Source organism: Lactuca serriola, chromosome 5 (assembly GCF_051521515.1).
Source record: "Lactuca serriola cultivar US96UC23 chromosome 5, Lser_US96UC23_V15, whole genome shotgun sequence".
Classification (NCBI taxonomy): domain Eukaryota; kingdom Viridiplantae; phylum Streptophyta; class Magnoliopsida; order Asterales; family Asteraceae; genus Lactuca; species Lactuca serriola.
The window spans coordinates 247,965,459-247,980,055 of record NC_136412.1 but is presented as its reverse complement, the minus strand read 5'-3'; the positions used below and the strand labels follow the sequence as shown (position 1 = coordinate 247,980,055).

At 35.2% G+C, this 14,597-nt stretch overlaps 2 protein-coding genes and 1 non-coding gene across 3 annotated transcripts; all 3 read right to left on the bottom strand.

Annotated features, from left to right (window-relative positions):
* Positions 1–7,336: 7,336 nt before the first annotated feature.
* Positions 7,337–7,420, bottom strand: TRNAL-CAA (transfer RNA leucine (anticodon CAA)). Its single transcript has one exon. It is a non-coding gene; the product is annotated as a tRNA-Leu (tRNA).
* Positions 7,421–8,801: 1,381 nt separating this feature from the next.
* Positions 8,802–10,482, bottom strand: LOC145053951 (uncharacterized). Its single transcript, XM_079002076.1, has one exon. The coding sequence runs from the start codon at positions 10,176–10,178 to the stop codon at positions 9,216–9,218; it is 963 nt and encodes a 320-aa protein (XP_078858202.1). The 5' UTR covers positions 10,179–10,482; the 3' UTR covers positions 8,802–9,215.
* Positions 10,483–10,567: 85 nt separating this feature from the next.
* On the bottom strand, positions 10,568–12,610 carry LOC145053950 (2-oxoglutarate-dependent dioxygenase 19-like). The gene is made up of 4 exons (XM_079002075.1): positions 12,236–12,610; positions 11,909–12,144; positions 11,124–11,454; positions 10,568–11,003 (listed from the first exon to the last, which is right to left on the bottom strand). Exons 1-4 carry the CDS (start codon positions 12,578–12,580, stop codon positions 10,758–10,760), a joined length of 1,158 nt encoding a protein of 385 aa, XP_078858201.1. The 5' UTR covers positions 12,581–12,610; the 3' UTR covers positions 10,568–10,757.
* Positions 12,611–14,597: the final 1,987 nt, after the last annotated feature.

Here is a 14,597-nt window from a genome sequence, read left to right as displayed (position 1 = left end):
TCAAATTGACTAGACCGAATCTCTGGGTGTTATAGTTATCTCCCACTTAGGATGATTATGTCTCGGAATCATCAGCAAAACATGGCTTGTATAATGACTCTACACGTTACCTTTCCATCCTAGGTAATAATCGTAACTCTTATGTCTTTTCTATTAAGTTTCTAACCCTTAGACTTCTTGACTGTTGACAGTTCTCGATTTTGCACTTGCCCTTCCTTCTAAATTCGATCTCCATTGGAGTCTCCTTCTCCATCTAGAGTTGATTTAACCTAAGATAATGTTTTTACTTTGACTACCATAACAGACCGATGTGTCATGTTCTAATGACCTCTTATCGTATGGTGCAATGGCTAGACGAAGGTCTCTTTGAGTCAGACTCTAGCACGGAAGATATCTTCCTTCATGTTCTAATGTGATATAATCACATTATAGTAGGTAGCAATTCTCGCTACATGTTCTTGAGTGTTTACGACGACTGCAATACATCTGTTAAGCGCTTCAATTGTCTTTTTTTTCCCTTCAATCTTGTGGCTCAAGCTGGATGCCACATCGATATTAGTTTTCTAAACCGAGTAACTCCTATTGTAGCTTTTATCATAGCCAGACTCGACTTTTTGTAACCACTAGGTTCAGAATAAGATTTATCTTCTTAGTCATTACCGCAACGATGATAACAACGAATATGAACAAAACAAATTTAATTACTAGTGCTTTGGTAACCTTGTGAGTATTCCTAATCCAAGTAGTATAGGCCTCTACTACCTTTCACACCTACTCATACTCGTCCCAAGTATTGTCTCGCAGTTCACCAAGTCAGTAAACAAGAAAATCATTTAGCAACTCAATACATCGGGTATGTAATATAACCAAGGATTATATTACTTCTTGAAAATGATTACAAGATTTATTTATACTATATGCATATTACATCAAGCCACATAACCTAATACTACTCATTCATCTCCTTCTTCAAGCATTCCTGACAAGCAACACCAAATTCTTGCCCTCTTTTTTCTTCCTCAAGTATCATGTGGTACGCTCTTGCCTTTGCCTTTAGTTGCACATTCGACCTTACTGATTTATTTTTCTTTGGACAGTTCTTAAAGATATGCCCATTACCTCCACATTCGTAACACTTCTTTTCATTGAATATATAATCTCTGGAATAGTGACTAGCTCTTCTCCATTTGTAGCAGGTCACCTCCCCACCGTATCTCCCAAGGTGCTTCTTCTTGCACTTATAGAACCACCTTGCTTCAAAATTTCCCCTAGGTTTCTTTTTTTTTTTGGGCCAGTATTTGAAAATATACCTTTCTTTTCAAACTTTAGGATTCCTTCACTCTTCCTCTTTTCGTTAACTTCAGTCTTGTCGGCGTCTCTTGCCTTGATCATGCTTTCCATAGACCTTGTAGCCCAGAATTCTTCTTCGAAAGTAGAAGCCTACTTAACAGGAATACTGTACTCCCATGGTAGTTCGTTAGAGTACATATCCGTTTTTTAAGCTCGTTTGGGTGCAAGGTGAAAGGCGAAGTACATTTTGTTTGTGAAGGTGTTGGTGTATTCCTCAATTGACATGATGCCTTTCTTTAGTCTCAGAAGCTGGTTCTCCAGCTCTAGCATGTTTTGGGCTAAGCAGTACTTGCACTTGAAGTGAACTAAGAATTCTATCCATGTCAGTTTTAGTGGCTCGTTAGGGCTTAAAACCTTTCTTAAGATATTCCACCAGCGAACAGCCCTGCCTCTAAATTGTCGCACCGCGTAAGTCGTTTGTAACTTGCCTTTGCAACCAGAAGTAATGAAAGCCAACTAAATTTCAGAAATCCAATCTATAACCTCGATCAGACCTTCCTTTCCACTAAAAGTTGATGATTTGAAAGTCGTAAAGTCCTTGTAAGTGCATCCATTCCATTCAATCTACATTTCAGGGTCATTCATCTTAACCACTTGGGGTTCCATACGACTCACTGTCTTAATGGAGTCATCACCTATCATTTAGTGGTATATTTCCATCGTTAAAGACTTCTCCTAATATTTGTTGCTTGTCATCACAGTTTATATTTTCATTGCTAATGTCTTTTACTAGTGTTCATTGCCTAATCATCACATTGAATATACGGTTCTTACATCACATGAACTTGTAATTCGTTAGTAGAGTACATCGCATGAATACACGGTTCTTACATCACTTGAACTTGTAATTCTTAGGTAGAGTACATCACATGAATACACGGTTCTTACATCGCTTGAACTCGTAAATTCATTACCTACAGGTTGTAAACCTTCGGTGTTCCATTGGACTATTTAGATTAGTCTTTGGTTTTCATCTATACTCTGGTAGACGACTACATCGTAATCATCGCAAGTGAGGGTCAGAGCATCTCCTAATCATTTTCCGTCTCTTATTTCCCATCGCTCATCACCTATCACTACACTATATATATATATATATATATATATATATATATATATATATATAATGTATATGAAAATACTTGTATAATCAATCGAGTAAAATCATATCATATGAGTTCATCAACACATATTGCAAATAATAAGCACATATAGGATTTTATTATCTAAAAACTTCATATATATATATATATATATATATATATATATATATATATATATATATATATTGTATATGAAAATACTTGTATAATCAATCGAGTAAAATCATATCATATGAGTTCATCAACACATATTGCAAATAGTAGGCACATATAGGATTTTATTATCTAAATACTTCATATCTATGTGTAGATGAAAGTAACTATGCACTTACTTGTTAAAGTGGATGATTGAAAAGTAGGGCAGTGATTCGCTTCCGTACTTGGCTTTTACTTTTGATGCGATCTTGGTTCATATTACTAAGTATTAGTTTTATAAGTCTGGTGACTAATGATAGTATAGATTCTCACGAATCCCAATTTCTACATCAAGATTTATCAATTAAGGAACAACTAGGTAGGATCATATCAGATGTAGGGTCCGTTTGGTATACATAGTATACTATTTGGAAATCCTACTTTAAACACCTCACTAAATACAACCTATACATCATCCCCGTAAGTAGATCAATCAATATAATGATGTTGGAATCACTGATAAATCATAATTGTAGGCTCATAATAATGACTATGACTACAATTAAAAGTTACACTTGAATAAAATAAGTGTAGCTTAACTTACAGAGTATTCTGATGAAAACCAGGGATTATGTGGGCAGAACTCTGATCCGGGAGCTTCTTTTCGCCAACTATCAACACCGCAAGGCTTTGCTAAAGGGGTCGAAAACTTCTAGAGTAAAAGGGTGTAAAGATACGAGAGGAAATCCAGAGGTTTACGGGTGAGGACGTGAAAAATGAGGCTGAAATCGAAGGAATATATATATATATATATATATATATATATATATATATAGTTAAAATCTGAGTACACATCATGCATACGGTCAGACGTGAACACGTGCCGTTCTCTATGTGGTGCCATGTGTCGCATTCTGGGTGGAGTGTCAGTGCGATTTTGCAAGATGTTTCTGCGTGTGGGTGCATGCGAAGAATTTATGTTTTTTAGAAAATTGATATCTTCTTCATGCGAACTCCATTTTCTAAGGGTTTTATATCCACGCATAGTTATCGACGTGATTTACAACTTTTATTTAGACTTTGTCTGCTAACTTTGACTTTATTTTTATTGTTTTATTATTAACAGGCTTAACTCCATTCATGACTGTCTTTATATCAACGAATAAGTAATGACGAGATCTTCAACTCTCTTTTAGATTGTTTTTCCTAACAATCGACAAATTTCAGTTTCGGTTTCTGAGTTGTATAGTGCTACGCTGAAATGTTAGAAAAAGCATAACTTCATCTCACGAAGTCAGATTTAGGCATTTTTTATATGGACGGAGTCCTTGTCACATATACTATAACTTTGGTTAAGATTATTTATCCTAAATAATCTTCAATCAAAATGTCAATTTTAACACTTGTAATATTCAAATTAACTAGACCGAATCTGCAGGTGTTAAAAGAGCAGATGAGGACCGAGAGGGTGAGATATCGGGCGTACTGGGATTGACCGATGAGGCAAAGGGATCGAAAGAGAGTGACTCGTGAGGAGTCTGCTGTACGAGAGTCGAGTCATCAAGAGGGTTTTCGGGTATAAAAGTATCTGAAATGGAGGAGGTTTTGTGGAGGTTGGGAGATGGAAGAAGTACATGCTCGAGAAACGAGTGGGAAGGAGAGTTGTTGGGGGCCATGGTCCCAAAAGGAAACACAGTCTCATCAAAAATCATGTGTCTATAAATGATAGTTTGTTTTGTATGAAGGTTTATATATCGATATCCTTTATGGTTTGAGGTATATCCAAGAAAAATACAAGGAATAGAATGTGGGAAAAGTTAGTGGGGAACAACAGTGTGAGGAAAATAAAGGCAACCGAAAACACACAAATTATGATAAGTGGGAGTTTTGGTGTATAACTTTTAAAATGGAGTGTCATTTTTTATATTGGTGGTTGGAAGGATATTTAGGAGATGTACAACCATTAGAAGGGCTTCAACCCGGTATTTGGGAGGAAGACGAGCTTGAAGAAGAAGGGTACGAACAATATTGTTGATGGTGCGTAAGATGCGTTCAGATTTAATTACCGTTTTGTTGGTATATGTGAGGACAAGAAAAACACATGTGAATGCCATTTGTATCACAAAGTTGTTGGAATTGTTTGCTACGATATTCACCACCATTGTCGCATTGTATGGTTTTAATGTCGAAGTGAAATTGATTAAGAACAATGGCACGAAAATGGACAAATTTAGAGAAGACCTCAGCTTTGACCCGTAAAGGGTACACCCATAGGTAATGTGAATAATCATCCAAAAATATGACATAATATTTTATCCCACTAATACTAGTGACCGGGGAAGTCCAAACATCAGAATGGACAAGCTCAAAAGGAGACAAAGTAATGGAATTAGATAAACTAAAAGGTAATTTGACATGTTTGCCCATTTGACAACATTCGCACAAGTTTGACAACTTATTATTGAAACATGAAATAAAATGACTATCAACTAATTACTTAAAAACTTGGTGGCTAAGTTAACCAAGACGTTGATGCCAAACTTGGGGAGTAATGGAAGCAAATACTTGAATGGTGGGGTGTAGTGAGAGGATAGAGATCCCCAGTACTGTCACATCGCATAAGAATTTGTTTGGTTTTGAGTTCCTTCACAGAAAAACCAAAAGAATCAAATTCAATAGAAACTAAATTTTCACAAGTAAAACGACGAATACAAATGAATTTTTTAATAATTTGAGGAGTAATAAGGACGTTTTTTAGAATGAGGGTACGATATGAATTAGTGTGCAGAAGAGTAGTGTGCCTCACTTTATTTACATGAATTGAAGAGTCATCTCCAACTACAAGAGAATTAGGAAACATGTTAATATCATAAATAGTAGAAATTATACCTACATTTGAATGAAGGTGTGAGGTGGCCCCAGTATCCATATACCATCCCGTGTTGCCCGGATCCGAAAACGACATTATATTGAACATTTAGGGGAAAGTATTGGGTTGATCAGACCCAAATTGTTGTTGTTGGGTTGCTTGTGGAGTGAGAAACTCCTGTTGGGTTGGAGTTGTCACATTAGGTGGCCCAAAAAAATAATGGGCTTGATTGGTAGCACTTTTGACACCGGTACCACCCGTATGCTTGGCCATGTGAGTTTTGCAAGGGACTGGTAAGTTGGTTGTCCACTGTCGAAGCGAACATCGTCGAAACGGCATCCTCTGCTTTGATTCCGGCCACCTCTATTGTTGTCACATGATGAATTTCCCTTACGAGGAATATTGAACCATGCCATCTATCGCTAAAACGTGAGGAGAAGAAGAATGATCAATGTGAGAAGTCATAGAGTTCTTGTTGTGATCATGTTGGAGTTCTTGTTCTTCCACAACAAGCATAAAGCGAGCCTTCATGAATGAGGGAAACGACTCAGTGTGTGACAGGTGGTGATGGCGATGTACGAGAACTTGGAGGACAAGCCACTGAGTAGATGAGATAGCAAGGTGATGGCGATGTACGAGAACTTGGAGGACAAGCCACTGAGTAGATGAGATAGCAAGTTTCGATCAGTAACCGAGGCTCCAAGGTTCTCAGGTTAATCATCAATCTTCTTGATATGAGCACATTACGTGGAAACCCAAGAATCCCCCTTGATGATGTTGCGATGTTCAGTCTCCAATTGATGTGCTCGGGATTCTTTGTTGTTAGGAAACAATGTTTCCAGGCTATTTCAAAGACCATAGTCTGTCACCTTTTTCTCTAATACCATTCGTAGAAGAGATGTGGAGAGGGTGCTATAAATCCATGACTTGAAAAATGGAGTCATGGTGAGTCGATTCAGAAGAAGCTAAAGCTTTTCCATTAGGAGGTTTGAGATTTTGATCGTGACCAAACCTAATACTTTCATTCACTCAAGTATAAATAATACACAAGTGTAATAACGGACGACTACATGGCCAAATACAGGATGGGCTATGCTAAAGAATATGGACTACAGTAAATGACTAAAACTAATACAACATAATAATACAAATATATATATAGTTTAACACTACTCACTATATTTGATAGTGACGAGTTTGTAATGAACATTCAATAGTTGAGAAAGTCGTGCTACCCAACCCTACTACGTTCAACTTAGTACGTTGTTTGAGTGTTTGAGTGATATTTCTTTTGAACATCATGTCACTCTAGGTTTAAAATTTATCAGATTCGGATTTGGAGTAACTTCATTTTAAAACGACTTCATAGAGTGGGTGTTGTCGTGGTATTATTTCTAAGGCATTCTTTTGGTTAAATAGTATGTTGATATAACGATGTACAAATCAAGTTTTTTCAGGACTGATAAATTAAAAAAAAGTATCAGTTTTATTTATAATTCGTATGTACAAGTGTGATGACTGATCTAATTATTATATTATAGGGTGGGATATACTTCCGGATGCCATGATTGATTGTCAAAAGATGACATAAATATTGGATTTGGATCCTACTAAATGAAAACTAAACTCGTAATAAAAAAAATCCAAAATAAGCAAATGAAAAACTAAACTTATATTACTTCACTTATAAATCAAAGAGTGAACTTCATACAAACATGCGTATCTTAGTAAAAATATAGGGGTAAAATAGGTTTCCGATTACGAGTTTGAACCGGGAAAGAGCTGCAAATATATTTCCACCGGCACAATTGGAGAAAACGGTTTGACTTTTGTATTGAAGTAAATGTTGACTTTGACAACACAATTGGAAAAAAAAGATTGTCAGAAGTGGGATTTGAACCCACGCCCTCTTTCGAAGACCAGAACTTGAGTCTGGCGCCTTAGACCACTCGGCCATCCTGACGTTTTTGTTTGTTTAGCTGATACATATTCAAATATACTTTACCTTATACATATGAGATGCTGAAAAGTGAAAACCACAATTAACTGCTACAAAATTAATAAAAAACTTAAATAGCAAAATTTATTCAAATACAAAAAATGTAACTTGATAACGTCGTGAAATCTTTGAATAATAATATAAGCTTCGTAGCAAAGAAATGTGAAAAAACTCAAATTTAGAGGGAACCAGAAAACTTAATCATAGTCTTTGGCTCAAATTTATCTAACAAACGCAATTTGCTGGAGACAATTATTTTTTAAACAACTGTAACTGTCCAATCTCGGCTATTGATTATTTTCAACTAATTAAGTTTATTAATTCATTAAAAATTTAATTGAGTTCTCTAATCATATTTTTATTATTTACTGAACACTTGTAACAGTATTTTTAACAATAGAACTTTCATTCACATGCGTTCGTATACATCTAAAGGTCACTAACAATGAAAATACATGTTCTTTGTTATAAAGTTATCTTATTTTTTGAACGACTTAATTAATTTTTATATATAGAAAACTCACACTAGCAAGAAGCTAGGGAGAAGGAAAAAAAACAATTACAAAAACAAAGAGCTAATTGGGTTTTTTAACCAAGAAATGCAACTGATATTTGTTTTTATAACCAAACCATAAGAACAAGAATTGCTTAGGGTTATAGATCCCATTTTTTAAGTGGATTAGGATTGGCGTACTGTCAATACGACTATCATTTTTTCTCACAAAAAAGTTCAACAAGATTAGAAATTTGTTTGTTCTTGATCTCTTATATATGAATATCCTTCTTATCTTTAAAATCCAAAATATGTTCTTTAAAATCCAAAATGTGTACAAATCTTTGTCGGTGTTTTGTGGGCATCGAAGTAGGCCCCACGTTCTAATAAAACGATAGTTATAATTTTTATCCCACATAAAAACTGAACTGTATAGCCATCATAAAGGGTTTTGCTAAGGCTATATGGAGTGGTCACTACAAACTCACCGAAAAAGTGGTGCCACCTATGCGCCACATCATCTTCACCACCAACCCACTCCACTATGGAAATGGTCACCACTAACAATATTTACTTTTTTATTATTATTATTATTTTAACATTTTGTTAAGTAAATAACATAATTTTTAAAATAGGTAATTTTTTTTTTATTTTTCGTAACACTATATGAAATAAAAAACATAATTTATAAGATAAATAAATTTTATGAAAATACAAAAAAAAAAAAAAAAAACTTTCATTAATTAAAAACATAGAAATTCATTAATTAAAAACATAGAAATTTAAAACCTAAAATTACTAAAACACACATAAAACCTAACAAATCAACTACTACACTACTTAACTAAAAAAAAAAAAGTAAAACACAAAAACCGTAGAATAGTACTACTCATTGTCATCATCATCATCATCATCATCCTCATCCGCCTCGTCGTCACCGTCTGCATTATCGTCGTAATCATCGCCCTCGTCCTCTTCGTCTTCATCGTCATTTCCCCCTTGGTGTTGTTTCTCCCATATGTGCTCGGTCAAATCGTGTCGTAGATTGTGATGTGTTTCACGATTTTGTATTTCCAAAACCCTAGAGAAGTATGCCGGGCTGCCAACTTGTATTACTGCAGGTGGGTTAAGTGCATCGTTGTCGGTATATGAACAAATAGCTCTGCCCTCTTCTTCTATTATCATGTTATGTAAAATCACACAGGCAGTCAACACTGTCGTTAGTTTTGCCCTATCCCATGTTCTTGCTAGATGCTTGATTATGTGTCATCTTTGTTTTAGGACTCCAAATGCTCTTTCAACGTCCTTCCGTGCAGATTCCTGTGCTAACTTGAACAATTTTCGTTTCTCATCTGCTGGAAACGAAAAAGACTTAACAAATGTAGCATACTCTGGGTATATCCCATCACCTAGGTAATATCCATACTTGTATTCATTTCCATTCACAACGTATGACATATGTGGTGCTTTACCCTGCAAAATATCGTTAAATATCGGAGACGCATGGAGCACATTCAGGTCATTGTTTGACCCCGCCATGCCAAAGAATGCATGCCAAAACCATAGGTCGTTTGAAACAACCGCCTCCAGTATAACAGTCGGGACCCCATGATCTCCTCGTGTGAACTGACCACGCCACGCATTGGGACAATTTGCCCACTCCCAATGTGTACAATCAATACTACCAAGCATCCCTGGAAAACCATGTTTAGCTTCATGCGCGGCATATAACTGTTCGACATCACTTTTAGTCGGATGTCGCAGGTATATGTCACGGTAAAGCTCTATCACATACTCACAGAAAAGGTATGTACAATCTCGACCCGTCCTCTCCGACATTTTCAGATACTCATCTGATGCGTCTGCGGTTATACCATATCCCAATTGTCTAAGAGCGGCCGTACATTTTTGTACTGTGGTAAAACCACGTTTACCTCTAGCATCCCAACGTAATTGGAAAAACTCATAATTACGTTCCAAATCTGAAGCTATACGGAAAAATAAGTTTCTACTAATACGAAAACGGTCTTCGAATTTCGAAAGGTCATAAAGACTATCAGGGGCAAAATAATCACGTACCAAAAGTTCATGTGCCGCCTCTCGATCCCGATTGATATATTTTCTATGTTTCTTCTCGCGATGTGAAGTTTCGCCTCTCTGACTAATCGCGTCTTGTGCCGCAGACAATAGTGTGTGCAAAACCAAATTGTCATCAGAATCGCTATCCATTTTTTGGTTGAGTTTGTATGTTTGTTTTGAAAGAATTTGTATGAATGTTTTAAAAAAAATTGTGTATGTGGATGTATATATAGATAGAGAAAGTAAATTAAAGAATTAATTAATTAATTAATTAAATTTTTTTTTTGTCCAAACGGTAAGAAAGAAACGGTCGAAAATGAGCCACCAATCAAATCAAGCGTCTCAACCCGTCTTCGCGTCCACGGAACAAGACCCCCACCAGAAGGTGGGGCGGTGTTCACGCGTGAAGGGAGCTGACACGTCAGCTCCCACGCGTCTTCCGAGTGCCACTCCTGATAGCCTAACGATCTTTCATCTTTATAAAAAGATGTGAATACTGATCTCCTTGATAGTTGATCTTACAATCAAGAACAACCATAGAAAGTCAATCTAGTCCCGTCCAATTCTTTCCCCCAACCAAACGCCATTAGTACGTATGCATACCAAAAAACAAAATACAAAATTTATGCAACAAAAACAATAGCATAAATACAAATCAGGGTGTCGTGAAAAAATCAACCACTCACTAACGTTGACATCACATGGGACACACATACACTTATTAATTCTTCATACACGAACCTGGTCCAAACAAGTTTTCCTGTACAGTTTGTTGCTTTGTTGCATTTCCACATACTCCTTGTACTTCATCGGAACAAATGTCGCCGGACACCTTTCTTCATCCACCAACTCGTAAGCCGGCCTCACTGCTGTATCTGGCGACGGCCCATTTGCTACAGCCACTGATATCCTTGTGAAAGCATTATTTACAACCGCACGATGCTCCACACTTTTGTACCTCCCATTACTAAAAATCTACACACCCAAAAAACATTATCAACAGATACTTAGGCACGTTTGTTACAAAAGACATGACATAAATAGGTTTTATGTCGAGTCCAGTCTTGTCACATGTAATAAAAAATACTTAGGTACCTCAAGGTGGTCTGCAGTATTGACTAGAAACGAGCCGGGAAGAGTATTGTTCACATCGACCCATTGACCATTGTGCTTAACTTGAAGTCCGCCTATGCCATTTTCTATGAGGAATGTAAGGAGGCCGTGATCCGAATGAGGTGGCAACCCTATTGCGAGATCGGGTTGTGGGCAAGGGGGGTAAAGATTGACAATACATATCTGTAAACTCGATTCCAGTTTTAAAGCTTTTTCTATGCAAGTGTGATCAAGTCCTAGGCTCGTTGATATCCCACTAAGTAACCCCCTTGCTACTTCTCTAGTTCTTTTTGTGTACTCGAATAGAACATCACTGCAAAACAAGAATCATATCAAAGTTATTACATGATTTAACCTCAAAAGGTAATGGCGTAATGACAAAACCATGTTTCTTTTTCCCGTGTTAGGATAAAATCTTTTCTGTACAAATGATTTACAAAAATTATTTAAGAAGATGACGACACAATTGAAAAAATGAATGGAAAGAATAGACTGAGTCAAAATTTTAAATAAATGATGCCCGTCTAAAACATGATATGTATCTAGCTCCTTTTTATTCTGAATGAACCGTGTGAATGGAATTTGATTAATCTTCACGATTGTATTTTGTTGACCAAACATGTACACTCATGATAAGATGAGTAGGAAGCGAATTTGATTAACACCCTTCAATAACAATAGAATACTGAAACCTTTTGACAAGAAACAAATATGTAGTTTTAGCATGAACGGATATCAATGGAACTTAAAAGAATGAAACTGGTTACCTGAACCCCAGGGGCTTGTTAGGCGAGTGAAACTCCGGGTGTACAATAAGCTTCAGAAAATCTCTCCAGCAAAAAAACTTTTCCTTCTTAGTATTGAAGCTTGTTCCATATCTGATTGGATCACGAACATCCTTTTCCTCAAAATCTTTCTTTTCTTCATCTGTCAGATCAAAAAATTCACTCGATTTTTTTATAACCATGTTCATCAAAGTCTCGGAAACGCCATGATTAATCACCTAAACAATTTAAAACCATCAAAAAGAGCTTAAGAACAATTAATCTGCAGCCATATTTTAAGCGACTGAATTCAAGATAGATAGCAAGAACCTGAAAAAATCCCCATTCAGTGCAGGCTTTATCAAGGTCTTGGATCACTTGACACCGTAGGGTAGGATCAGGGGACGTGAGCAATGAAAAATCAATGACGGGGATCGAATCTTGAGGATCTGAAGCAGGGTACTCGTTAGAGTTTGTGGAGTAGGCATAGATAGAAGGGATGGACTTGAGATCAGAAGATTCGGTTAATCTTTTAACGGAGTTCATCTTCAAATGCTCAACATAAGTTATACACAGTGTAAACCGGCATATATATTTATACACACAGAAAATACATACAATAATATCATATGACCAATCAATGAAGCATGCATGCATGAACATTGGTTGCCACATGTGATGGTCGTCTTCACATCGGGCCACACTAAATATCTACCGGACTATCCCTGCTAGCTGTCTAACCGTCTGCCCATATTGACTACCTTTTTAGCAGTACAAATTACAAAATAACTACCTTTTTTTGACATTAGTGCACGAACGATCATTTTCGCAAGTGGTCAAATTGCAAGATCCTACGTAGTTGCAAAATATGTTTTTCAGAGAAAAGTACGAAGATTTTTATTAGGTTTTGCAATTTTGGAGTCGAGAAATACCCGTAAGTCAACAAGGTGGGATTTCATAGTTAATTCGCCATTGGTGTTAACTCATCAAATAAAACAGGCAAAGGTAAAAGAATAGCAAGGTCCTATAGGCATGCTGGGCAGCTGCCCCTAAAAGAAAAATTAATAATAATAATAATAATAATAATAATAATAATAATAATAATAATAATAATATAGTTTTTTTTTAAAAATAAAATATTATATTTTAATCCTTCAAAATTATATATTGACTCTTGAAAAATATTTGCCCCATAAAAAATTATACAATTAAAAAAAACAAAAAAATAAAAATAAAAAAAATAAAAACTACCCCTCTTTGGAAAATTCTTGGGTCTACCCCTGCCTATAGTCCTCAATATCATTGAGAAGATGAAGATGTGCTTGTTTGACTTAGAACGAAAGCAAACAATAAAGAGAAACTCAAAAGTATTTCTAAATATTATTAAAAGAAAAACTTTATTACATCATCTAAAACAATAAGGTTCGTTGATTGTGTTTTTTTATAGATTTTACATCCTTAGGGCAATTTGCTTACGTCACCTTGATCAAACAAGAAGTCAACCTGTTTGTTTTGAAGCTTTACACAATTCCTTAATGATTTTAAAGTTTCCAAAATCAGATTCCGTTACCAATATTAATTTCCATCCGTTATATTATAAAATTAAATACAGAAATTGAATAAGAATGATACTTGAATTATTTCCAAACATACAACCACAAAATTGATTCCTTATTAATGTAAACCTTAAATTTAGGCTCTATGTTCATTCAAAAATGCTTTCCAAATATATTATATGTTAAAATCTCCGAAACTATTAATTTCAAACTTCAAAATTTTCGGATATTATTATGAACCAACACATTTTCAAGCATGATATCTTCTATTTTAAGTTTAAATGAGATTTCAACTAATTGCATGCTAATTTTCATCCTATTGACTTATATATATATATATATATATATATATATATATATATATATATATATTTCAAACCTTTTTATTAATCGATTTACACAAATATTCTGTCATAATTCTTTCGTAGAAAACAAAAACAAAAAAACTTCAACCTTCCTATCGGTTTGATTAGTCGAATAAATGTATGTACTTCTTCTTTAAATCCTTTTAACCCCTTTTAATCTGTAAGTTTGATACTGTTTTTGAATTTATATGTTTTTACTCATTCGTATGGTTCTTTTTTGAATACTTATAATTTGGATGTATAATGCTGTTTTTGAATTTATATTTTTTTTGATGTTGTGTTTGTTTCTTGGTTCCATCTTTTTAATCTGTAACTATGATCCTATTTTGAAAAGAACAAACTCAATGTTAAACTTGGATGTTATATATAATGAAATTATGATGTTACATGTGTGTATACCTTTGTAAAAAAATCAATAGACAAGACAAGAGATGACATGACATAATACAACAGACAAGTTGTAAAAAAGACATGAACGCCCTCATTAGAAATTTTTCTTATGTCTTTGGTAGTAACAAATTCAAAATTAGAAATATACCTTCTCAACAGCTGATGTGAGCTTTAAAGTTAAATATAACCATGTTGTCAAAGATGAAAATAGGCCCCTGTATTCTTTGTTCAAAAAGAATCGGTACCATACATAGGCAGGTAAGAATATGCAGTATAACAGAAGTGTGTACTCAACTAGAGTCGGCATTTGACCCTAAAATACCAAAAGGATGCCTTAGAATCTTTTGAAAAAAAATCAAGTATACTCAAGAACCAAAAATG

What these genes read in the sequence shown, in the direction of transcription:
- LOC145053950 (XM_079002075.1), bottom strand. Translation starts at nt 12,580, where the DNA reads ATGTGGCAACCAATGTTCATGCATGCATGCTTCATTGATTGGTCATAT. An exon ending in AACAAGCCCCTGGGGTTCAG is followed by an intron (nt 11,455 to 11,908) that starts GTAACCAGTTTC and finishes CTTGTTTTGCAG; the next exon opens with TGATGTTCTATTCGAGTACA. An exon ending in ATACTGCAGACCACCTTGAG is followed by an intron (nt 11,004 to 11,123) that starts GTACCTAAGTAT and finishes TTGGGTGTGTAG; the next exon opens with ATTTTTAGTAATGGGAGGTA.
- LOC145053951 (XM_079002076.1), bottom strand. Translation starts at nt 10,178, where the DNA reads ATGGATAGCGATTCTGATGACAATTTGGTTTTGCACACACTATTGTCT.